The sequence below is a fragment of the Pteropus medius genome, unplaced genomic scaffold (assembly GCF_902729225.1).
Source record: "Pteropus medius unplaced genomic scaffold, Ma_sr-lr_union100, whole genome shotgun sequence".
In the NCBI taxonomy this organism is placed as follows: domain Eukaryota; kingdom Metazoa; phylum Chordata; class Mammalia; order Chiroptera; family Pteropodidae; genus Pteropus; species Pteropus medius.
The window spans coordinates 5,269,425-5,295,508 of NW_024356335.1; the positions used below are offsets into that span (position 1 = coordinate 5,269,425).

Below are 26,084 nucleotides of genomic sequence, written 5' to 3' on the forward strand. Positions count from 1 at the left end.
AAGGGATGGGCCATCTTTCTGACTTCCTCGTACATCAGCAAATCCTATATTCCTACTAGTCTTTCTCTTTTCTCCTTTTCTTTCTTCATTTTTATCTAACATGAGATTGTCTCATCCCTAGGACTGGCCCACAATTCAAAGACTACCAAGTAAGTAGGTAATGTATAAAACTGGTTAATCCTTTAATTTTCCTTTGAACCACTCTGGTCTCTGCTACACTGAAAAATCAAGATAAGTATAATCCTCAGCTTGGCCTCAATTCGCAGTCATTGAACAGCCAGTCCCCCCATTCCAAGCATGTGATCGGGTGTTACTTCTTTTTATTTACAAATATTACTTATTAATTATTCGCTGCTTCTTATTACTGATGAATATTACTTATTTTTAAACGGATCTTTTCACAGATGACCACACATGATGACACCTAACTGAACTCTGCTGATGGAGCCTTTCCTTTGCCCATTTCTGCAACCAACTTTTAAAATTTTCAATCTTCTCTACGGCCATGCCACCTTGAACAAGCCCGATCCCGTCTGATCTTGGAAGCTAAGCAGGGTCGGGCCTGGTTAGTACTTGGATGGGAGACCACCTAAGAAGACCAGGTGCTGTGGGCGTAAAAAATAAAAAATAAAGGACTGTAAGCTGACAAGGTCCTTGCAATCTATGAGGTCAACCACAGGTTGCCTCATCCTAAAAAGGTAATGTTTTTTAATCTTTTTTAATAGAATCAAATGACAATTTATAGATCGGCTTGGAGTTACAAGAAACAATCTTCCTTATCCTAGCCGACCGCTTCTAACTTCTCTCAAAGTTTTTCTCCTCATTTAATCGGCTGTTCATTCGACTTTCTCAAACAATTACTGGCGCTTCATAATCCAAAGAAACCCAGACAGTAAAGAAGAAAGAAGCCATCGCCCCTGCATTCCATTGCCATCACACGGCTGAAGATTTTTACCCAGAAATGAAGCGCTTGACTGCCTAATGTTTTCCTAGAGTGATATCATTTACCTCCCTTACTTGTTGAACTACCGAAGGGACAAAATTAATTTAAAAACAAGCCTTTCAGGTTTCTCGGCCAAAAAGGTTTGGTTCAGCAAAACAGTCCTGAATGTTTTTTGCCTACAGAGTCACGCCCAAGACATTCAGTCCATGGACAGAGTGAGGGCCTGATGGCAGGAATGCGCCTCACGGTTCTATTTATGTACCACTTTTTGAATTGTCGAAACTTTTATAAACAGGCTATTAACATTATTAGCATTTCTCTGAGCTACAGTGTGGGAACTATACATAAAATGTCTAAACGGAGTTTCCAGCCTCGATAACCGACAGTGACGTATTCTCCATTTACTATGAATCGGGACTCCGAGGACAGCCACTTCAGTGTGTCAGTTGATCCTGGAACTCAGATTACCCTGTAGCACTTGAGTGGAAGGGAGGTGAGGTCACGCAGGCTGGTTCACACCCAGGTCATCGATCACGTCGACAACACCCCTAACAAGGAAGCGCTCATTTGGTTTCTTCTCAAGATGGAATTCAAGCCATGAGCAAAATATCAGCCACAACCAGCCACATGTGAAGGTAAATAATGACGGTCAATGCTCATATAGCTCATTGTGTCAGACACTTACTGCTCTAAGTAGTCATTAACTCATTTAATATTCTCAATAATCCCGTAATGAAGGCACTATTATTATCCCCATTTCATAGATGAAGGAACTGAGGTTAGAAGACTTGCCCCAAATTACTCAGCTAGTTTGTTTCAGGCTGCGAACCAGTCTGGCTCCAGACTCTTGAACGGTATGATATACTGACTAAATCGGAGAAATATTATACAAATGAAATAAAAGGATTTGAAAATAAGCAGCCATTGGAGATAATCTAACCCAAATGCTTCATTCACAGAGTGAGGACAGAGAGAGTGAATGCATAGTAGAGAGACAACTAGATATATATGCTTAGCGTTAATCTGGCAGAGTCATCGCCCCCAGAATATGGATTGCATGTCACAATTAAAGCTATAAAAAATCTTGCATTTTATTTGGTATGTCTCAAACAACACTTCTGAAGTGAATCAGCATGGCTTACGTTTCAAAGAAGAGGAGATAAATTTTAGGGGGAAAAAACTGGCAAAACCATTTCTTCCAAAAGGGAATCACAATGAAATGTCCTCTTCTGTGGGTCAAAACTATTATGACAATAATGTAAAAAGTCTTGAGATTTTATAAAGAATGACATAGAATCCCCATAGTCAAGGCATATGATCTTGTGACGAGAACTATAAAATATACTTAGTTTGAGGAGTTTCTTTTTTCCTATAAGTCTTCATGTCAGAGCTTCTCTGTCTCCCAATCCATCATCTTCAGAGAAAATAAGTATAAAAACTTCTTGAATATTCCTCAACTTTTCCATTTCATACTCTAAGGATTGCTTCAAAGAGAAAGTGATCTTATTTTATTTTCAGACTAGAATAAAAGGATTTGTGTAGTGCTATTCTTTAATAACCGAATAGGGGTACTGTTATTACTACCTCCTATGACATCCAAGATTATTGTCCCAGTTATTATTATCTAACCAATCACCCCCAAAGTTCACTGGGAAAAAACCATTTTAACATGGGTCAGCAATCTGACAGACATAATGTGTCTCGGCTCCTCCATGGCTGGGGCCCTAACTGGAAAAGCTTAAAGGCTGTAGGGACTGCTGGGAGCTAGAATCATCTGGAAGCCTTTCAGTCATATGGCTGGCAGCTGATTATGACTGTTAGCCAGGCCCTCAATCCGGCTGCCGGCTGGAACGGCTACGGTTGGCTTCTCTGTATGGTCTATGTGGGCTGCTTGGGCTTCCAAACACTATGGCGCCGGGTTCTACGAGTCAGCGCCCCAAAATAGCAAGACATGTGCCATAGTTACTGTCCCGCCTCGGAAATCCTATGGTGCGGCTTAACCGCATTCTATCCCTCCAAGCAGTCACGAAGATCTGCTTAGGTTCAAGGGGAAGAATCAGAAGCCCTCCCTCTTCCAGCCCCCGGTGGGAGGAGTCTCGAGGTCATGTGGAAAGAGCACGCGGAATAGGAGAAATTGTTAAGGCCGTTTTTTGCGAAATAGCATCTGTCACACGCATGGAGTGGCGTTCCCCCCACATCTGATGTATTTGGCGATCTAGTACTACTAATTTCAAGCTATCTCACAGAAATATAAAGAAAAAATTAAACGATATCAGATACAACAGAGATCTCAGACAACAGGGCAGGAATTGAATAATTCTAAAATTCTTTATTAATTTCCAAGTGTCTGAACAGGCACACAGGAAGTTTTCAAAGAAGCAGATTAGAATCTATCAGACCGTGTGCAAAAACCGATTAAATCACGCATGTGTGACATTAATTTCTGATTATTACCAAAAACCAAATGCCTGTCCATGGCCCATTGATTTTTTTTTTTCATTTATGAATTGGTACACTAGTTTTACTTCTAAGCATTTCGAAGCTTCAAGATCTGTTTACTATGCTCTTAGAACAATTTACAAAACCAATCAATTCTTAATAGTTTACACCACTCCCAATCGAAAACAACTTTCACATAATGATTCTCAATAAGGTAAATAGTTCAGTAGAGAGCACACAGCCACTGTCCAAAAGGGCAACATATGACAGTTTCACTAAGTGACAGAGTTCTAAAGTTAAATAAGAGTGCATGAAGGAATAGCACCGTGCCAAGAGCTTAGAATTTTGCCATTTTAATTCTAGCTTTTCTGATTACCCAAATTTACATGGAGCGATCAATCCCAAACACACCCAAACGCTTGGACCTGCTTCTGGGGCTCCGGGTGCATATACTTAACTACTAAATATTAGACACTTAGATGTCTCATCGGCATCTTGCAAAATATCCAGCCTTATACTTCTCTTCTCGTCGTCAACCCTGAGTCTTCAGTTCTCAGTCTCAGATGATGTTTGTAAGTGGCTGGCAGGATAAAGAAGTAGCTCCAAAATATTCCTGGATTCTAAATTTGTTATAAAGAATAAAAATGAGCAAAAATTAAGAATGCATGAGAAGCGACCAACGTGTTAGATAGTTTCACCTAAGCCACATGAGAATTACCTTGGAGAGCTTTAAAAATTACACATGATCAGACTTGTGAGTTTGGGAAGTCCCGAAAGTGAAATGATAGGCACCCAACATCCAGTCTGGGTACCTGCATATAATCTCAGGAATGCAAGAATAGAGATAGAATTAAATAGAGATTGAATAGAAATAGAATTAAAAAGATCTAAACATAACTAATTACCCTATAATCTGTCTAAAGAATGAATAGGTAAGGAATTATCTACATAGCATCTATAAAATAGAGTCTATTCTAGCCTTAATATAGATCTATCCCTCTGGAAGAGACGGATGCCGTAGGCTTCCATGGCTCAGTGTCACAAGCCATTAAATTCATCCCAATCCATTTTGATTTCATGCTCCCAAGAAACTTTGCATAGAATTTAGCTTTCTGCATAGATTAGCCTACAGGGAGAAAATGTGCAGATTGGCAAATATGAAGAGCTAGTCTCCTCATGGATATACTTCTCATTATAAATTTCAAATTTGCCTTCTGGTTCGTTCATCGGTCTTGGGAATCGGGTTAGCGTGAGTCGCCTCCAAGCATACTGAAAATACCCAGTCTGTTAGCTTAAAGGAGCTGAGGTGCAGACCTTGGTGAATCTATCAAAGTTGTGTCACCTGACCCGAAACAAAGAGCGGGCAAGAAAGAAGTGGCTGCAGATTTTGGTTCTGTGCCCAACTGCTGAAAAAAAGGACCTAAAGCTGATAACGCTATTTAACCCACAAGCCAAAACCGTGAATTGGCCTCAGCCTCCCAATCCCCTGACTCACCACTCACTGCTGGGTCTTCTTTAGGCATTCGAGGCCCCCTAGCTGTTCACTTTAACCAAATTCCACCCATGTAAAAATGTTGGAGCAGCGGGGGAGGGGGGCACTCTCTACTCCAGCCCACATGGTTAATCCAATCAACCAAGCATGACAGCACACAGCAAGGAGATGGAAAACTGGCCCACGGCTACCTGCTTTCAGCAGTTCAAGGGTATCTTGCATGCCTTCAGGGTGAGGCCACAGTTCCCGCATGGTTTTCAGCTGGTCTACCTCTTCAGGCTCCTCTTTACGGGCTGCTCAGTCTCCAGCCCTGTGTCCTCTTATAGCTCTGGGCTTTTGGACACAGCGTTTACTCCCTCTTCCTAGAGGGCTCTGTCAGATGACTCTCCCAACCTGACATCCCCCACCGCCTGTATAATTTACTGGGCAGTCAGGATTCCACAGCGTTGCCACTTCAGTCCAAACGAATACATTTTTCCACACAGTCACCCTACCTTAGTCTTTGTCACACTGTTCTCTAATTTCTTGCCCACATTTCTGAGCCCCTACTAGACCTGTAAGCTACTCGAGGACAAGAACCATGTCTTGGCACTTAGTAGATGCTCCAGAAATAGACACTGTGGACAAAATATATAGAAGTCTCAATTATACTCATGTCTGCATCTCTCGAGTGATATAACTTTGATATTTTCATTTAGTTTCTTCTTTTATATACTAAAGTTAAAATTATTTGCCACCGACATCACCGATCCGCTTGCCGAAATCGGTAATGACAATTAAGAATTAATTTATCCTAGGGTGACGGGGAGACTTTTCATGTACACCTTAGTATCCTTTGAAATTTGAACAATGTAAAAAAATAACTTATTCTTAAAAATAAGTAAAATTTTAATTTAAAAATTCAGTGTCACAGTGAAAAATATACTTTACATAAACATATACACTCATGAAATTCAAATTTCTTTGCCCAAACGTTGCCAAGTATTTCCATATGTATATATCAATCCTAATGCAAATATTTTAAAACTTCTTAGTTTTCTTTGCTAAAGAAGAATTCATCTCGAACTAAACTGATATGTAGAATAACCTGTTATATGTTTCAGGCAGCAAATATCCAGTTTTTGAGTAGAACTCTTTTTTTAGGCAAGGCAACCCTTAGTTGACCTCACAGATTGCAAGGACCTTGTCAGCTTACGATTCTTTATTTTTTTATTTTTTTATGCCTACAGCACCTGGTCTTCCTAGGTGGTCTCCCATCCAAGTACTAACCGGGCCCGACCCTGCTTAGCTTCCGAGATCAGACGGGATCCAGCTTCTTCAGGGTGGCATGGCCGGAGACTGAGTAGAACTTTTTAAAAAAGTGGTAATAATAGTCAAAGAGAACTACTTACCCCCTGAGGTATAACATTAAAATTATATTTTATGTAAACCTAAGCATATTGCTAAACATTATATGATTAGTATTTTGCAGTGTATTTCATATATTTTTTTTTTTTTTAAAAAAAGATCTCCTCGAATCCAGAGTTCCTTTCCAAAGCAATGATTTCCAGGCATTTTCCTACTATTAGGTTATTTCATTTCATTAACATGTAAACAGAATTTTCAATCAAAGAACAAAGACTTCACTGTGAAAACTAAAAGGCTAAGACAGTGAATTGCTCATTTTTCACGAGTCCTGCTTGTAGCAGACTTCTGCAATTTGCTCCCAAGGAACAGGGTTTTTTCCCATTAATCCTCCCCATGACTAGACTCATTTGTACCGACCCATCGCCTCATCCGACAGTCTCAAGGCACTTTACAAACAAGCACTTATCTTTATGCCTCTGGTGAAGAGGAAGGCAAGCATCAGCACCCCGCTTTACGGGTTGGCAAAATGAGGACGAGATGTGAGGACTTGCCCAGCACTGATAAATGTTAGATCACGCAAGAAGAGCGGCGAGGCTGAGCCCTCCCGGGTCTCACTCACCTGGGAGCAGCCACGCCGTTTCTCCCGAGAACCTGTCAGGTGCTTTAATGCACGTCGACAACCCACTCTCAGCTTTGGTTACGCGAATACAAGTCTGAGCGGGAAGAGCTTCCATTCTTCTGCCATAGAGAGGAAGGGAAAAGTCTAGTTTCATATTCCTCAAGAACTGAAACTTAGAAAGGCCTGCGTATGGCAACCCGAGCACCCCCAAAGTGGTCAATAGCAACATCTTCTTTCTTCTTCCTCGATTTAATTTAAAATACTTTTCAGGTCATGCCACCCTGAACGTGCCCGATCTCGTCTGATCTCGGAAGCTAAGCAGGGTCAGGCCTGGTTAGTACTTGGATGGGAGACCACCTAGGAAGACCCGGTGCTGTAGGTGTGATAAATAAATAAAATACTTTTCACCAAGACATGCTTTTGCTAGACACGGAATCAGAAATGTGATACCACTTACTATGTACCACTTTACACATTGATTTCTTTAAATTAGGAAAGAAAAAAACCACCTTTGGATTTCAAAGGATGGATGATCACTAGACATACACGAAACACCTGCTAGAATATAAGCTTCATTCATACTAGTTTCTGCTGTGTCTGCAGCACTTAGCGCTGTGAGTCATTGATTCTCAATGACTCTCACTATGAGGAATATCAAATGTTTGGCCTGCACGGGAGAGGGGAAACGAGTAAGTGATGGGGAGAAAAGGGATTGCGAGCTAGAAATACAGAAGATGCCGTTTTTAAACTACATTTGCTTAGTGTCGCGGGGAAAAACTGCATTTAAATTCTAGTCCTAGCACCCATTGTTCGGGTGAGTCTGGTAAGTAACTTCAGCTCTCTGGGACTCATCTATAAAATGGATTAAACTCACAGGGTCCTTGTTAGGTTAGGAAAGGATGCATTTAAGTCCCCCAATAAAGGTGCAGCAGGCACTTAACAGGTTGGTTCTCTTCCGTTTTCATATTTTAAAAGATGGGGGGAGAGTTTCGATTTTACACATGCCCAGGAAAGCGGGGTAGCAGAGTCGCATTACAACGCGAGGCGGAGAAGCCCGTGGGCTCTAAATTAAAACCGTGTGGGGGCAAACACGAACCAAGAATGTCCAAACACTGGTGATCTGGAAGCCGGGAGATGACGACAGAGGGGCTCACGATTTTATTTTTTTTAAGTATGTTGCGAAATTTTCTATAATAAAAGGTTGAAATAATAATAATCATTTTTGAATGTACTAACTTTAAAAAGATGAGGGGGCAGGCTTGAGAGTCCCCCAAATCTGGGACTGAATCTTTACTTTCTACTCTGTGAACCTGGGCAAGTTATTTTACCCTTCTGAGCTTCCATTTCCTCTCTTATAAAAGGAATGTGGTTACCAGACAGCCTCCTTTAGGGTCTGCCTCATCTTTTGAGCCAAGGTCATGGTCTTCTTGTAGCAGCCCCCAACCAAGTACTGAGCAAGATGGTAGCCAATGTCACATACTCCTTGACCAGTGAATGAGCAAGGCAGAGGTACAAAGGCCCGGCCATTTCTGTCCAACATGAGACTCCTTGAAAGGTAATCGTTGCTCTGGGGCTTCCTGCTGGTCCGGTAGAGACTGTCAGGCTGCACTGTGGTCTGATGACTCCGTCGGCCTAATCTCATTTGCTTCCTTTTCTATTCGCAGGTTATTATGTCTCAATCAAACTTAGCGCTCCTGACTCCATCTTCGAATCTTCTTCTCTGATGCTGGCCGTGAATGGTACTTACCTCGGAGGATCCTTGTGAAGACTAAATGAGATGATGGATGGAAAAACTTTGCACAGCACCTGGGACATGATGAGTCTGATAATCGGCAATGTCGATGACGATTACTCAATAGTGTTTAAGGCAACGGGGCACGGTGCATGTGAAAATATTACAAGAGCTATAGAGTTTATGTAATTATAAGCTATTTCTATTTTTACAACCCATAAAGAGAGTAGGCAAGTATAAGGTAGAAAGGAAACTGCTCCTGCCGGACCATACTCACTAAAACCACAGATATTAGTCTAAGAACTAATTTTTATTTAAAAATAAAACTCTTTCTAATTACTAGAATGATATGCTCTAAATTATAGTTTCAAAGTTAACAGGTATTATAACTTCTGCAACAAAGAAACTGGAAGTTTCATCTTTTTTTTTGTTGGTGGTGGTGGTAGTTCAAATCTATTCCTAGCATTAAACCATGGAGGCTGCTAAGCTTTACATAAATTTAGCACAGAATTTACAAATCGGATGAGGTTTACGAGTTAAAAGTTGGTCCCAATTGGAAGACTATAATCAATCACTACTAAAAACTCATACACTTTCAATTCACTCCGTATATACATATTTGGCCCTTTTATGATTTTTAAAGTTTTTAACTGGACACATCACTAGGCTCGAGCGACTGTGAGTAAACACTACTAAAACAGGAAACAAATATTTCATTATAAACACTAATTCCAGATGATTTCACACCCACATTCTAAACTCTAATTAGATTAATTTCCCAGGATATGCAAGTAGTCTTGGTAGCTTGCAATTTTTAAGTGTCAAAATAAAGCCTTATTTTTAAATGTGGGTGGTGTTGATGAAACAAGTATGAGTAATACTTGCAGGAAACACAATATTAGCTTTAGCTGGGAAGTGGGTGACACTTGACTAGTCCTTCAAAGAAGTACTTTCCAGGTCACACGAATGTAAAGCAAGAATTCTAATGTGGTCGCACAGGAAACACAGACATAGAACTCCCTTATGGTGCTTGAAATACAGTTTTGCCTACCACAAACGCCACTGACACAAACGTTCAGGATTAGACCTGACTTATAAAGTGAAGGCAACAAGCTAATATGTAAATATCAGCCACAAAATTGCCAGACCTCCCTGGTTTTGTTTAATATTTACTAACCAGGAAAGACTGTGCAAAGCCTGTTTCAAACGGGGAGGGAGCGATGACAGCATTAAATGTGATTTAGCCTTCTCTTCTGAGGCGGTTCTGCTTCAGTCACCATCGTTCCAGGAGTAACGTCTCCTCTGCTGGCCCTGCTATGTTTATTCCAAACGGAAATCCCTGAAGGGTTAGGGATAACGGGCAGTAGACCGCTCCGAACTGCTGTTAGTGCTGCCCTCCATTTAGTATTCTGCAGCAAGGGGTCATAAGACGTAATTCTCTGAAACTTGGAACTATTCATAGTTAATTCCTTCAAGGTTAGAAAAGCATCAGTATTGCCTAGTTTAAAATTTTAACACATTATCAAGTGTTCTTATGTGAACACACACATACACGTTCCGCGTAAGCAGCATGAGTAACAGAGGAAACACATCTTCGAGCCCTAAAAGAGGAAAAGAAGCTTAGCCTGTGTATTCGTGAAACTAAACCTGCTCTGAAAACTAAAGTCTATTAAAGAAGAAGGTACCTAGAATTATAAAAAATGTTTACAACTGCCAAAGTGCAGAAAGGTGTCAAAATTATTACTTAAAAGAAAAAGCAGTCTACGGCCATGCCACCCTGAACGTGCCCGATCTCGTCTGATCTCGGAAGCTAAGCAGGGTCAGGCCTGGTTAGTACTTGGATGGGAGACCACCTAGGAAGACCAGGTGCTGTAGGCGTTAAAAAAAATAATAATAATAAGATAAAAAAGCGAATGCTAAAACAAAAAGGAGAAAAAAGAATTCATTCGCTGATTCAGTAAATACTTATCAAACTCCTACTATGAGTCAGGCATTGTTCCCAGCAGCGCTGGGAGAGAAGTCTTTCATGTTGCCTTTTAAAAGTGCGTATCACAATCAGTGGCACCACAGTCATCACGCTGTTGAATGCACATCGTACGCCTGGCATTCTCCTAAAAGCACACATTAAAAAAATCACGTCCACCAAACTAATATAACATATCGAATGTCAATTCTAATCGAAGAAAAATTATGTACAGTCAACGCAGATGGCTTCTTAGTATGTCAACCGACGATATATTATTCAGGTCTCTCTGTTGACTTTCTTGCTTTCGGTATTTTCGCCTCCTCCGTTTCCTATTAGCACTGAAGTAAAGAAATAAAGACGACGCAGAGGATACTTGGAGACAGAAGTAGATTCTGTCCCTGAGCAATTTGTTAGCTGCGAAGAGTAGATTATGAGAAAAATTTTCAATGGATTTATTCACACTTCCCATTAATGATCAAGCTAAGGAAAAGCTGAACTGACAACTTCAATAACTTGTCACTTCTTTCTAATTAGTAGGTAAGAAAAAAAAAACATTCAAATGTAAGAAACTCTTGATTTGCTATTTCTCCCACGACCAGTCACGATTTCGACAAATCAGTGCAACCTCCTTACCCTATTATCGTCACCTTTTAAAGAAAGTCTTGAGTAAATCCATTTGGTTCTTAATCTCTTTTGTAAATCTCTTTTGACTCTGAATGTTGCAGACTAGAGTTAAGACCTACTGAAGTAATTAGATCTCCTTCAGTGTATATAATGTGACTTAGATTCAGATCGATGTCTTGCACATAGTAGTTGTTCAATAAAAAATTTAAAAATGGGTTAAAAGACAATGTTATGAAGAGTCGAAACAATTTTATTACAATCTAATCACTTTAAAACAGCCATTTACACTTCGCTGTGACCTTCTGATACAAACTAGAAAGTCCCAATTTAAATACAAACTACCGAGTAAAGTTATTACGAATGATGGGTTTTGAGTCCATTTTTATAGTTGCATAACTTCCTGCCATTTCACGACTTCTAAAAATTTCCTAGGATATGAACGTTTACTCCTATGCAGGCATTCGAAAAAAGAAAGAAAAGGAAGAGAGGAAAAAAAAGGTTTTACTCCCTCTATAAAGCAGGATGTGGCTTAAGAGTAAGCCTTCGATGTAGAGTGCACGTTAGAAACCCAGAGTTTTTAAAAGCCTATACAGACTTCGACGAAAGTCCTAAAGTGTGTGTATACCTGGTGGTATTTGTGAAGGTCTAGAAAAGCTGCAACCGCCTGATACAAATAACTCACCGCCACTGAAGCCATAGCTCCATCTCCCTCCATCTAGAAGCATCATTCTGCCAGGCTAGGCTTGAGCGCCCCATCATTATCTCATTACACATGTGCCTGGCCCCAAAGCCACCATTCAAGGAAAACCCTCAATCACTGCCCTGTGCTGGGCAACCCCACACTGCCCAACACACCGCACTCACTGAGTCTCTTGCCACTGGAGAACTGGAGTTTATTTTTCAGAACTCTTCATTACTCCAAAAAAAAAAAAAAAAACCCTCAAAAAATAAATACATTAAAAAACTCAAATACTAATAAAATAAGGCAACTGAAAATAGACAGCTTGTTGCCCTCATACTTCTTGGTGTTTTGCCTTAAAACTCAGATTTTTTGCACTTAGTGCAAATAATGTGTTCATGCCTCTCCCCTCACTGAACTATAAGCACTCCGGGGCAAAGGCCAATACTCTAGTGGAATACTTTAAAACAAAACAAAACAACGACAACAAAAAAAACACTTCACTGACATATATTTGCACATATACAACTGCTAAGTGACTCATTCTTCCTCAAAACTTAGCAAGTGAAAAAAAATTCAAGTAGTTTATACAGCCTCTTCCTTAAAAAACTTTTCCAGTTACTTTTACTGTAGAAAAATTCAAGCAGATAAGGTAGAAAACAGTGTCACAAGCCCTCCTGTAACCCATCACCCAGCTTCGACAATGACCTAGTCATGGCCACGTACTTGTTTCATCAACATCCCCACGCACTACCACCCCAAATTCTTCTGAAGCAAACCCAAGACTTCATGTCATTCATATATATTCCAGGTCCAGCAACGCCTTGTCTTTGCCTTCCCTCCCACCCCTCCACCCCCCAAAAGTGCCTAGAATAATGCAGGCAGTTGGACCTGGTTTATCGTCTCCCTTGTCATAGCTGCCTCCCGGATTCTGGATCACCCTCCATAACATGTTCACTGGTACCACTGTGAAATGCCGTCCAGTGTGTTCAGGCTCCTTAATCACAATCTGTTTCACTCAGAAATATAGTGTAGTTTCTCCCATAATCCCTTTCTCTTTTTTGAACAAGTGGGGAAAAAAGATCGTGCCAAAATTTCTATTCTCTTGATAAAAATTACTTCTGTCCCCCACCCCCCCACAAAACACCCCAGACAAGCAAAAAAGAGCTAAAGGGAGTGGAGCAGGGATAGAAAAGAAATACAACGTTTAAAATGGTAGATTCCACCTAATTTGGTGTGTGCGAATATTTAAAACCATCTTCTATTTCATTTTTAAAATGAGTATTTGTAAACATCAGTCAGTATCTTGGGTTCCTTTACACAGAGGATGTTTATTAAATGAATTATCTTAATTTACGGGAGCTATTGCCTTCAGGATTCTGGTACTGATAACGGTGGCTGCTTCCGAGCCTAAGACATGGTTATGCAAAAACAATTAAAGCCAAAAATAATAATAATAATATTTAAGAGAGGATGCGCTCAGTTTCTACAGCTGCTCTAACCTTGTTTTATTTTGACGTCAGATTTCTCGGCCTCAGCCAGGACAACCACCACCACCCCACTTTCTCCTCCACGCCCTTTACAAATGGAATTCCAAAAGGAAGCACTTTTCGAGTTCATCGTGGGAAATGTCTCATCTTGAGAACATTTCAGTGCAATAATTGAGATTTCATTCATTCCTCTCTCTGGACATTGCACTGCCCAACCCTTGTCCAGTGGTCTCCCCAGAAATGCAGAAGAAGTCGGGGAAACGAGCTCCATTCCACAAGCCACAGCCACTCCGTCGGGGGAATGGCCTGTGCACGGCCTCAGCATCTCCTGCTCGCTCTGGTCTGGGGCTTCCAGACACCAGGCTCCTGATTTACCCACCACACCCCCAAGTTAAGGACCCGGGTGGAGCGCCCCTCCCCGCCAACTTTCCCCCATTTTCAACTGTTTCCTCGAAGCAGTAAAAGAGTTATTACCCCGCGAAGGCCTCTTCCCGAAGGTGATAACACAAAATCTCCCCCTAACTCCGGCTAGTTTCCCCTCCAGGCCAAACGCCGCAGCCCCCACTTCAAATCCAGGATGTCAGCTGCCTCTGAAGAACTACAAGTGCGCCGCAAACTGCCACAGGTCAAAAGTCCTCGCCTCTAGAGGGAAGACACCACTTCCCGCCCCTGCGCCCCCAAACCCAAGATCTGGGACCCAGCCCCGCCGAGGCCGCCGCGCCCCCTGGAGGAGCGCCGGATCCGCCTGCACCTTCGCGCAGAGAAAGCAGCCCTAGGAACTCGGGAAAGGGCGCCCTACTGAATAACGCAGCCCCCCAAACCCGAGGGCCTCCACGCCCCCATGGAAGCCGACCCGCGGCGCAGCGGTTACACACCCCGAGGGATCAAGGGTCTTCCCAACCCACGCCGCTGGCCTTGGGGCGCCGCGGGGGGGCCCAAATCCGCACCCCCTGCTCAGGCCGCGGGCGGACCCGGACCCGCGCCCCACGCTCAAGTCGCCGTGGGGACGCATACCAGCTCCCCTCGCTTCTGAAGAGCGAATCCGGCGCGCACATCCTGCTCAGGCCAAGGCCCACAGGGGGCACCCGGACCCCGCCTTGGCCAGGCCGCTGGGACCCCGACTGGCGCGCCCTCGCGTCCACCGGGGCGGCCCGGCCCCGGCGCGCCAGGCGCCTCCTCCGCAGCCCCAGCCCCTCACTCACCCAGAGCTCGGTGCCCCAGCTCATGGTGCAGGGGGCGGGAAGGGGCGCGCCGCGCGGCAGGCGCGGCTCTCCGGTCCCCCTCCCCGGCGATCCGTTCGCCCCTCGAGATCCTGGCGACCAAGGAAAGCCCGGGCCCGCGCAGCCGCCGCCTCCCCCGGCTCGCCGCTCCTCGCCGCAGGTCTCCGCGACTGCTCCTCCTCCGGGTCGCTCCTCAGCAAGATGGCCCGAGGAAGAGGCAGCCGCCGCAGCCGCAGCGCCCGCCTGCCCGCCCGCCCCACACCGGGAGAACGCGGGGAGGGACGGGGAGGGGCGGGGCGGGGAGGAGCGCGGAGGGGCGGGGCCGGCCTGACAGCTCGCGCACGCGCGCCCCGCCCCCGCCCCGGCCCCCCCTCCCCGGCGGGCGCCCTCCGCCCCGCCCTCGTGGCCCCGGGGTCCGAAGGACGCGGGAGGCGGCGGGAGGGGTTCCGCCTCCGATTTCTTAAATTATTAGCAGCCACCCTGCCTGCTCTCAGGACAAGCACTCGCCGTGGAACGGAGCCGGCCCTGTGACTGCCCGTGCTCTGCGAGGCCTGAGTTGCTCTTCTGCGCCCAGCGCCTCTTTAGACTTGAGGACAGGACTTTTCCCCGGCAGCCATTCACGCCGGCCAGGGTGCGCTCCGGGTGCGCTTTCGCACCGCCCGGGAGCCTGGAGGCCCAGGAGTCCCGCAGTCTTGCGCGGTGGAGCGGGGCCTGGCACGGTGACGTCTGTGCACTATACAGATAGGGACGTTGAGGCCAAAAGCGACAAGCAGCTGCGAGTGGCTGGGGAGAGATCAGGGGACGCACAACCAGTGATTTCTAATCTATGAAACCAGTGATTTCCAACTTGTTCAGCCAAGCTACGCTCAGACGGGAAATCACGTTGCCGTCTAGTGGGTAAAAACAAAGGCACCGGGTCCACAGATAACGTGTTTGATTCCAAACCCAGCCTCCCGCGCGTACTAGCTGGGTGGCCTGGGACAATGGCCCCATCTCTCTGGAATCTCAGAGCCCCCGCCTGCCAGACCGAGGTCATAACGTATCCATCTCACCGTGTGCTGGTGAGGATCGAGATGAGCACCTGTCACGTGGTCTGTGTTTGGTAAAGCGAGAGCCAATTTTTAAGTAGATACTCAGTATTTCAAAGGCCTACGCAAATATTCCCGACAAGCGGCGAAGAATTGGAGTTCCAACTTTCCTCTGAATCACTAGACCTTTTCTCCTCAGTGCTACTGACTTTCCTAAGTAACCGTGGATTGCTAAAATGGGCCTCATTTTAAAAGTACTTCACAATGATACATTTCTCCAAAACCTGCTACCCCCGCCCTGCAACCCCAACCAGTTTATCACTTTCCACCACGAAAAGGGTGGAGCTGAAAACCCTTGCACATAAACCTCCAAGTCCACTTCCTTTGTTGGACAGTTACAATAAATTTAACCTGTCAAAACGGTTTTGGTCTGTCTATTTTCACTTTCCCCCCACCCCCCTCGGTGGATGTTTAAATATTTTGCTCTGGGTTTCCAGGGCTGGGAACTCTTACTCCAGAGACTGTGAGAGCTGTAACAATCAGAACGGCCAGCCACCTACCTCCCAAGGCGGATTAACAGTCAGGGTGAGTTGGAGGGTTAGAAAGTTAAACAGTGCTGCACAGTCTAGTAGTTTGCTATCTGGAAATGGTAAATGAAAAGCCGGTTATCTAACAAGACCCTGCCTCAGTAATCACCTCAATTTCCTTTCCTGCCGAGGCTCGAATTTTTTTTTTTCAAATACAGTGATCTAATCTCTACCGAGTTAGTTCTTGGAGACTTCTCAGAAACAGTGACCATTTGTGAAAATATGCTCATCAGGAGGAAAAACCACCTGCTGATCTAAAGAAGAGAAAGAAGAAAAAGAGGAAGAGACAGAAGAAAGAGACCACATTAATATGAAACCTTTTAAGATGAGCAAGCAGGAAATAGTTATAGGAACCCATTAAAAGCCACAGCAGCAGAACTAGATGAAACCGGGTTAATTATACCACAACGCTGACATCTTTAACTTCATTAAAGGTAACTGGAAAAGGTTTGAAAGTGTCAGAATCTTTAAAAAATAAAGATTGCTCTGGAAGCAATGGAAACACAGGGTTTGGAATGAAGAGAAAAGCCAGCAGATAAAGAGATAAAATTAATACAGCACGGTATTTTTTTTTTTTTTTTTTTAGGAAGAACTAAATCCATTCTGTTTCCATAGTAGTAAAAGGGAGTGACAAGGGATTCTCACTATTATCAAATTACTGTGACCTGACCTACTTAGGAGTCAATGTTCACAAGAGATATTTTAAACACTGTCAACATAAATGCTGCAATTTATGGATTCAGTCTGGGTTACGTATACCTGTTCACTTCAGGAACATTCAGAGAACACCGATTTGCAAAGTTATGATCTTGGTGGGTGACTATATAAATTTCCACTAAATAGTCTCATCACATGGACATTAGCACTGAAATAAGCTGTCTAGACAAATAGAGACCCTTTATAGGTTGCTGTGTGGTTAGAGGCAAACAATTCTATGGGGGGGTGCGGTTTGGCAATTCTGATGGTGCTTTCAATTAATACACATCTAATTCAGGGGCTGAGATGTATAGTTGTCTCCATCTTTATCTTATCTATTTTAAAAGAGGTAGTTTTTATCATTGTTTAAGTGGGATCCTAGTGTTCCACTACTTATCAGGGTGTGGTCTTCAGCAAGTTACTTAAATTCTCTGAGCCTCAGTTTCCTCATTTGCAAAACAGGGACCTCACAGATTGTCATGAGGCTGAAATGAGAGCTGGCAGAGGGCACAGGCTTTGGTGTTAGCCAGATTTGGATGACTGCACAGAAAACTGTAGAGCTTAGGTTGAATTATTTTTCTTCTCTAAGCCTGTTTTTTCGTCTACAAAATGGAAACAATGCCACTTACTTCAGAGGTTACTGCAGAGATGAAAACAAAGGAAACATGTAAAATGCTTAGCACATAGGGCACAGGTATTGGTTCCCTTTCCTTGTTTTCTGGAGGATTTTTACTTATCGCATCAAGAAAAGCAATCCTTTTAAGCACTTTTGATGCAGTAGTAACACAGCTTGCCTGAACTGCAATTGATAGGCTGTCTATGGGTGAAGTACAATTCCTAATGAAATTGTCGGGATTTTTTTTCCCCCCTTTAAAATAGCTCCCATCGGTTTCGGCTTAAAATTCCCCATTCATTCAGCATCCAAACTACTTACTAAGGTCCCAAGAAAGCAATCAAGTGGGAAAAGGTGGAGAGGGATAAAAGTAGGAACTCTGTGGTGAACAGAATTTTTAAACTGAAACCAATTTTTGCACCTGATAATGGAATTCCCCTGAAAGTCTATGAAGATGTGCATAAAATCAGGAAAAACCAGTTGTCCCGTGGCTGAGTGTGCCACTAATAAGGAGAAGTGAATCTGAAGTTTTTTTCCAACCCACATGATTCAAGATGCGTCAGGGGCTAGCTTTTCCATGAAGATCACTCTGCAAGTCACCGGGGGCTTCCCCCATGCCCCGAGAAATGACGGTTCTAGTCAAAGAATAAAATTGACATTTAACATCTGAATGTACTGCCAGGCTCCAATTTGATCTCTAGTTTCTTATACTGTCTTTATAGAGGTTTTTGGTCTGAAATATCAACTCTTTTAATAAGAAAAACACAGGGCAATTATATCTGATTACAACTGGAAAAAAGAAAACTATTAATTACTTACAAGATTTTTGGAAATTTCTAATGCCAAATATTATTAATCACACTAGGTCCAAACTACACATTCTGCTGCTAGTAGCAACATTTGGTGGATCCTGCAAAGTTCTAGGAAATAGAAAAGAATAAATAAATGCACTTGACTAAGAGAATAAGGCTAAAAACCAGGTTTAGGAGATCAGTTTCCAGACCCTCCTTTTTGGTCAGTACCTTACAGTTTAATGTCCCTTCGAACATATTGCCAGGGAAGCAGGCATAACTTGTTCTGTTACTCAGCACGTGTGTTTCCAGCTACAGTATCGTGAGTATGCAAATAACCTCTTGAAACTCTAAAAGCACGTGCCTAAATGTAATTGCCAATAGCAGATTTCACAGAATTTGAAAAGTAACTATCTAAAATATACTTCACTTTAACTCTCTGTAATTAGTGTGCCCTTTCTTATTTTTCCAAATTCCAAACTAAAGACTGCATGTACAATATAGTTCCCAAATACCTGAAGGAAGATAGTCCTTCTAAATCTCTGGACAGACGGCCATTGGTATGTGACCCTGTGAAGGTCACATAATTCCCAAGTGAAAAGAAACAAGGAAAAAAACCCCAGCTTTAAGCCCTTATAAAATTGTTTTCCAGAAACTACAAAAGTCTTCTTTCATAAACTATTTAAATGTTTGATCGCTATTAAGTTATTAAACGAAATTAAGACACTTCCTGAGCATTCTCAGTTTCCAGAAAACTATATAACATTCAAATGTAAATCAAGACTCTCAAATAGAGAACATCACTTTAAAAAGTAAACTATGCTTTAAAAGTGAAACTACACTTAAACATCACCTTTCCTTTTAACAACCAGTTTCATACTGAAATCAGAATCAGTTAACTGTCTTTGGTACTCCCTCTTGATAGCTAAAGGTATCATTTATTTTCTATTCCTATTATGTTCTTTCAAGTGGCTGATTTTTTAAAAATGTTTTCTGGAAATTTTGCTAGCATTTCTTTTGATAACACACGAGTTACTCAGACTCTGGAATTTTAATTTTTTGAAAAATTAAAATGATGAGAATTAGAAAGCCATGTGTGGTATATAGTGCAAGAAGCACAGATTCAAGTCCGAAGCAGATGAGGTTCCAGTCTTGGTTCTGAAGATGCTTGGAGAAAATGCCCCCACTAGCTGTGTGATCTTGAGCAAGTCATTTAAGTTCCTTGGATTTATTTTCACATCTGTTAAATAAGGTAGATGGATCTGTTGCTTATCTAAGGACCCTTCGAGTCTAATATGCAAATAAGTTTTTTACAACAATGCAGGAAAGAGATTAAGTGCTAGGCTTTGTGGGTGGGTCCTGAATGAGAGTTCCATCTGGGTCATTGAATAAATTAATCTAACCAAGTCTCATCTTTTAAAAGGATTCAAAATAAATACCTTATAAGATTTTTGTGATGTTACATGAGATAATGTATATTATAAAGTACTTAGCAGGATTCTTGGCAAATTTAATCGCTCATATAAACTTAACTATTATCCTGCTGTGTGGATTCACAAAATACAATCAGACGTTGGAGAAAGACGGGCTAATCTTCGCCACCTATTAAACATTGCCTTTCTATCTTCCTGGTGCCACCTTAGTGCCCTACTTTTGTCCTTGCAGAGGGTGTGACACAACTTGTACATTACTGGTTTTTTTATTCAAGGGAGAGATTCATAGATTCATGACGTTTACTAAGATTGCAAACAGCTAAAAGATCTAGGACCCTCCCTTTCCCCCACCCTCTGCCTTCAGCCCTCCCTCCCCTACTATGTATTCTCCCAATTGATTTTTGAAATCTGAGTTCAGCGCTTTTGCTCCATCTAGCTTCAGTTCCTAGTTCCAGCTAAAAACTTTAAGAATCTGATTGTAGTAAAACACATTAGTATGCTGATAGTCACTCAGTATTGGGGTTCCTGGTGTTTTTTCTCCTCTTTTGCTTAAATGATTTCACACAAAGAGCATGTATTATTTGTGTGGCAAGCTAAAAAAGAATCTAAAAGCTAAATAAATCTGGCTAGTCTACTGGAGATTTTAATAAGCATGTTCGTCTATAACTCCTTGATAAAAAATGGTGAGAATAGGGAATCAACTGCTGAATTCTTCCATTAAAGACGTCCCCATACGTCCCACAGATTAGAAGCAAAGAAAGTTACCACACAGAATTAGGAGAAAAACTTTGAGACTCTGACTCTAGAGGTCGATGAAATAGCTTGAGGCAATATAGCACAGTAGTTAAAAGCTGACCCGTGATTCCCAGCTCAATCTGGAACAAATGACTCAATTTCTCAGAACCTCAGTTTGCTTACCTGTCAAGTGGGGATGATAATACCTACCCGTACCTCATTAGATTGTTCCAAGGATTAAACGCAATAGTGCACATAAAAAGCCTAACCAAGTGCCTGATAAGGGATTAATAAATCGTTATCACTGCAGGCATTTCGTTTGAAATTTTAGTGTGAAGTGCCTCCAGAAAAAAAAAACAAAAAAACAAAAAAACAAGGGACCTATGACAAGCCAGGAACCTGATGTTTTCCATCGAGTCAATGTCGCTCGTGAAATCAGTCCAGTCAACGGCCAGGCACTGTGCTGTACGAGTACAACACATCCCCAACCCCGGAGGGCCAGGGTCCCCCTGCGATCGCGACCCCGCAGGCCCAGGGTCGCTTTCAAAGCTCGGCGGGGGGTAGGTGTGGCCCGTCCTGGTCCGGTCCAGCCACTGTTCCCATGACAACAGCCACAGCGTCCCCACTGGGGGTTACACCTCTCCTGGCTAAACCGAAAGTCCGCACAGGGGAAGCCAACCGAACAGCTCCTCGGTGCCCCCCCTCCGGCCCCTCTTTTTCCCCGCCGCGAACTCCAGGAAAAGTGCCACAGGTACCGTTGCGCCAGCCGCCGAGCCCACCCCTTCCAAGCTCTTCCGGCGGCCGCTGCCCTTTAACCCCGGAAGTGGGCAGGAGAGGAAGCAGCTGGTGATGCTGGAACAAATATGGCCGCCCCGGCGCCCGTCGCCCCTGCGGGCTCCCACTGTCGTCGGCTGGTCGCGGGCCTCCGGCTGCTTCCGCTGCTGGGACTGCTGCAGCTGCTGGCCGAACCCGGCCTGGGCCGCGTCCACCACCTGGCGCTCAAGGTAAGGCCGGCTCGGGCCGGACCGGGCCGGGGGGCGGAGGACGAGGCCGCCCCCCGGGGCTGCGGGCCACCTTGGCCCGGGGGAGGGAGTAACCTCTGAGCGATTGTCCCCAGGCCTGGTCCCGGGACGCGGCCTCTCCGTGAGAGAGGTCTTTCGGGACCTGTGGGAATGGCGGGGGTCCTTGCGCTGTTTGGAAGGGGCAGGAATATTCTCGCTGACACAGGAGAAGGGGCTGAACTGCGGCGAAACCCCAGTGACTCGGAGGCCGCGCTTGCAATCCCGGCCGGCTTCCCTGGGTCCCACGCTAATAACAACCTGCTCTTCCTCCTCCCTTCTCACCTCCAACTTCTGTCCCCGACCTCGCTCGTCCGCCGTGTCCGTTCTTCCATCCCCTTTCGCCTGGGCAGTTTGAAGATACACGGAACCTCTGCCTCAGTCTCGGCTCTCTAGACTGATCGAAATGGGACTCTCCAAGAGGAATTTCAAATCTCGCTTAAAATACATGACCAGAATTTAAAACCAGCCTTAAAAATATGTTTCTAGTAAGAAGACGGGTCTTTTTATCCCTCGCTCCTGTCATTGTCTGTCTAGGGAAGAGATTTATGATAGGCCTGGAATAATCCCTTGGATCGTGCTTTATAACTCACGACTAAAAGTCACCCAAGGCTAAAACGTGCCTGCAGGACATTCAGTAAGTTAACATATCTGGAGAATAGAAAAACGAATCGTTATGACCAAAAACCTTGTACATTATTTTCATAATACACAGTTTTCTAAGAAGTGGGATTTTAGAAAGTTTGTCATATTAAAACATGTTACTTTAACAAAACATGAAACATTATATTTTGTGAACGTAGAGTATAAAGAATACAAAATCGGGATTAAAATACATGGCCAGACCCATGCACCATGCTTCTGGGTATCAGTTGTTTGTAAGTAAAAATTATCTCGATTAAAATGGTTCTCAACCTCAGGGAGCTAGGTGACTTCCTTCGAGAATCTGCTGAAAGCTACAGAACCTCTGAAAAGTGCAGGTGATAATGTAGACAGAACTTTCTCCGAATTTTTATAATTCTGCTGAAGCTTATCTGTAAGCCTCAGTCCCCAGGCTTATGACTCCAAGTTCAAAACTCATGATCTTTAAAATTCTTTAATTGTATAGTTTAGTATCCTGAGTCTTAGATTAAGTAATATAACTGATTTCATATAATTTATAAATTGGAGACGAAGCTAATAGTAGGACACACCGGACTGTGTCTCTTGTCCCCCAGTTTAGTGCTCTTTGTAAATGTCTGGAATTAATGTCGAGTTGCATCATTACGTAAATACCAACAATATTGGTATAGATTTAAAAGTATACTAACCTCAGTGGTAGAAGCAAGTGAATGGTATAAATCAGGTGATCAATTTCTCCCTATTGTGCTAAGTTACTTAATGTTCATTTTTGTAACGTGTTTCCTAAGTACTACCTGCCAGTCCATAATCAATATTGTAATTGTTTCTTTTAAAGTAAATTCTAACTTCTTGCTCAAGGAGGTGGAAATCACCTGAATACAGCCTGTCCGAGCAGTAACATTAGATTGTTTTGTTTGAGACTAAGAGAAATAACAGAGTCGATCAGATTATAGACCCAGACTGGTAAGAATAACATGTAAAGGTCACTGAGTACCCGAAATATACATTGATCTTTTAAAAAAAACTTTTTATCGTGAAGAATTTCAAATATATACCAAAATAGGCAGAATCGTATAATGAAGTCCAGTGTAGCTATTACCCAGCTTCTATAACCATTAATCGAGGGTAATTCTGCCCATCCCCACACATATCACTTCTCTCTTTGAATTCTTTATATTTTTTTTAACGAGAAATAAGTGCTTTTCTTATCCCTTGCTACATTTTTCATCATTCTTCTGGTTTTCTCAATCTTTTCAAATTTCTTCTCTTTTGATCTTTCTCTTGGTTCCTTACCTTTTTAAAGTAACTTCATTGAGGTGTAGTTTACGCACCATAAAATTCACCCATTTTAAATGTACAATTCAATGATTGTTAGTAAATTTACTGAGTCGTGCAACTGTCACCACAGTCCAGCCATGGAATATTTCCGTCACCTCTGTAAAATCTCTTGTGTTAGTTTATAGTTAATTCCTATCTCTACCCCCAGCGTCTAACTTCTAATCTATTTTCTGTTTTTATAGATTTGCCTTTTCTGGATATTTTCTGTTAGTGGAATCACACAGTATGTGATCTTTTGTTCTGGCTTCTTTTACTTACGTCTTTGAGGTTCATTCACGTTATTAGTAATTCATTTCTTTTAATAGCAGAATACTGTTGCATCATATGGATGTACCACATTTGGCTTAGCCATGCCTCAGTTGATGGACGTTTGGCTTTCCATTTTTGGCCGTTGTGGATAACGCTGCTACAAACATTCATGTGCAAGTTTTTGCAGAGACAAATGTTTTCATTTTGGGAAGTGATACTTGGAAGTGGAGTAAGATTGCTGTGTCATGTGGTGGGTTTCTATTTAACTTTTTTTTTTTTTGACATACAATATTATATTAGTTTCAAGTGTACAACATAGTGATTTGACAGTTACAACGTGGTCACCACAGTAAGTCTAGTTACCACGTCACCTCACAAAGTTAATATGATATTATTGACTATATTCCCCATGTTGTACATTATATACCTATGCTATATTTAGTTTATGACCGGAAGTTTGTACTTCTTAATCCCCTTCACACATCTTGTCCTCCCTCCCCACCCAACCACTGATCTGTTCTTCGTATCTGTGATTCTGGGTTTTCTTTGTTTGTTTGTTTTTTACATGTATAACTTTTTAAGAAACTGCCAACTACTTTCCAAAGTGACTGTACCGTTTTACATTCCCACCAGCAATTTATAAAGGTTTCCCTTTCTACACATTGTGCCAACATGCCCAAGGACTGTGGGAGCACAGAGTCCTGAACCTTTTATAAGAGGATAAGACAAGGATGATTTTTTATGAGAGATAACATCTGACTTGAACCTTGAAAGAGTTTACATGTTAGGAAAAGGAATTAGCCAAGAGAAGCACATGGAAAGAGTAGGATAGTCCAGGTGGAGGGGACAGCCTCATGAACACGGTGGCGAGGAAGGTCGTGGTGCCTGGTGTCGATGTGTGAAGAGCGAAGCACGGAGCAGAGGAGATGTGTAGGCCTGTATGACACATGCAGGTGTTTGAGTTCCTGTCTTCAGCGTTGGGAGGCCTGATGCTTCTTAGTCTGGGAGTGAGAGTAAGATTTTCGTTTTAGATGGGTTTCTCTGGGAGCTTAATCAGGGGCAAGACTGGAATTTTTTTTCGGAAGCAAGGGGCCGGCCAGGTTATAGACATGTTCTAGATGCGAGATTAAGGCCTAAAGTAGGGCCGTGGGCAGAAGAGGGAGAAGAGAGTACAGACCACCCAGCTATGCAGAGGGTAGACGATGGATGGACAGGTGCGAGAGTGAGGGAGGAGGTGACATCTGGTTGCTGGCAGAGGTTATAAAGGTGGACGTTGGTGCCATCACCTAATAGACCATAGGAGGACAGGTAAAGGAGGAAGATATTACCTTGACTGTGACTTAATAATTGAGAAGGGAACAAGAGCAAGACGCCTTTCCCCTCAGATTGTAAACATGGTCCCACCCTGCCACTCACATTCACAGTGGAAGGATTAAGTTGGGGGATACGATGAAGGGGCATATTTTGCAGGACGTGAAGGGCAGTTCCTGTGTAATGATCCTTAGCAGAGCTGGATGACTCCTTTTTCTCAGATTAAAGCAACAGAGAGAGGCACCGTGGTCGGGCTGGAGCACATGCTCCTCTTCAGGTAATTGATGTGTCCTAAGGGCAGCAGATTTCCATTTTGCGTGGGCCCGACTAATGCGAACGTGTAGATCGAGCTGGGTCTTCTTCATTTTTCTACCTTTTCCTACCTACGTTTCATGCGCCAGGGTGAGATAGTCCATGGCGCTTCGAAGGTTATTTTGACAGCAGTACCTGGCCGTTTGAACCAGAAAGACTCGTAACCTCAGCATGTACTTTAAATGCTCTTTTATACAGACATTTCAGGGTTTCATCTCTTTTAAGTACAGATATCTAGTAAGTATCTGTTCTTTGGCACATGTATCTATAAGCATATAACAGGCCTCTTTTTAGTGTTAATTTACGTTCTTCTGAGAATACTTGTATAAAATAATCAAATATTTGATTACTGGGGTTTCTTAATAAAACAGCCCTGGAAAACTCTGATGATTGTTTTATCTTTTTTCCACTTTTATTGCCCCTCTTCTTCCACGGATGCCGTTATAGATTTTGCCGATTTTCTCTTCCCAGTGCACAATAATAAATGTGGTTTATTTTATTTTTAACTAACAGAAAAAACGTTGGGATCAAGAAATATTGTCTTGACTACGCGATATGTTTTCTTTTTCCTTCTTTAGTTGAAGATTGATAACATAACTAGGGGTCGGGTCCTTAAGCAGTTGAACACTTCCGTGTAAATGATTAAGATGATCGTGAAATGTGCTGGGTTGATCGGAGTCCCTCCAAAATTAACGTCCACCTGCAACCTCAGTGTGGCCTTACTTGGAAGTAGGGTCTTTGGAGATGTAAGGAGTTAAGAT

General features: G+C 42.9%; 2 protein-coding genes, 1 long non-coding RNA gene, 1 other non-coding gene and 3 pseudogenes across 7 annotated transcripts in view; 4 read left to right on the forward strand and 3 right to left on the reverse strand.

Moving 5' to 3' along the window:
- FNBP1 (formin binding protein 1) overlaps window positions 1-14,804 on the reverse strand; it is a 113,974-nt gene extending 99,170 nt beyond the window's left edge. For 2 of the 4 annotated variants that reach the window (XR_005652552.1, XM_039861737.1), the window contains exon 1: window positions 14,534-14,803. Coding sequence is in view for 3 of the 4 variants with exons in the window: in XM_039861737.1 (XP_039717671.1) it covers window positions 14,534-14,557 (24 nt within the window). In the remaining variant the exon portion in view is untranslated. Of the gene's footprint in view, window positions 1-14,533 lie in introns of all 4 variants that reach the window. The other 2 variants (XM_039861736.1, XM_039861735.1) reach the window with 1 other exon arrangement.
- On the forward strand, window positions 496-614 carry LOC120601813 (uncharacterized; annotated as a pseudogene).
- On the reverse strand, window positions 1,854-6,057 carry LOC120601780 (uncharacterized). Its single transcript, XR_005652554.1, has 2 exons — window positions 4,101-6,057; window positions 1,854-4,002 (listed from the first exon to the last, which is right to left on the reverse strand). It is a non-coding gene; the product is annotated as an uncharacterized LOC120601780 (long non-coding RNA).
- On the reverse strand, window positions 6,095-6,213 carry LOC120601817 (uncharacterized; annotated as a pseudogene).
- LOC120601834 (uncharacterized) lies at window positions 7,104-7,221 on the forward strand (annotated as a pseudogene).
- On the forward strand, window positions 10,332-10,450 carry LOC120601823 (5S ribosomal RNA). The gene has a single exon (XR_005652570.1). It is a non-coding gene; the product is annotated as a 5S ribosomal RNA (ribosomal RNA).
- Window positions 14,805-21,255: 6,451 nt separating the features above from the next.
- The window catches only part of GPR107 (G protein-coupled receptor 107), a 59,447-nt gene continuing 54,618 nt past the window's right edge, over window positions 21,256-26,084 (forward strand). Inside the window, exon 1 of the mRNA XM_039861569.1 lies at window positions 21,256-21,438. Coding sequence (XP_039717503.1) covers window positions 21,298-21,438 — 141 coding nt within the window. The 5' untranslated portion in view covers window positions 21,256-21,297. The remainder of the gene's footprint in view (window positions 21,439-26,084) is intronic.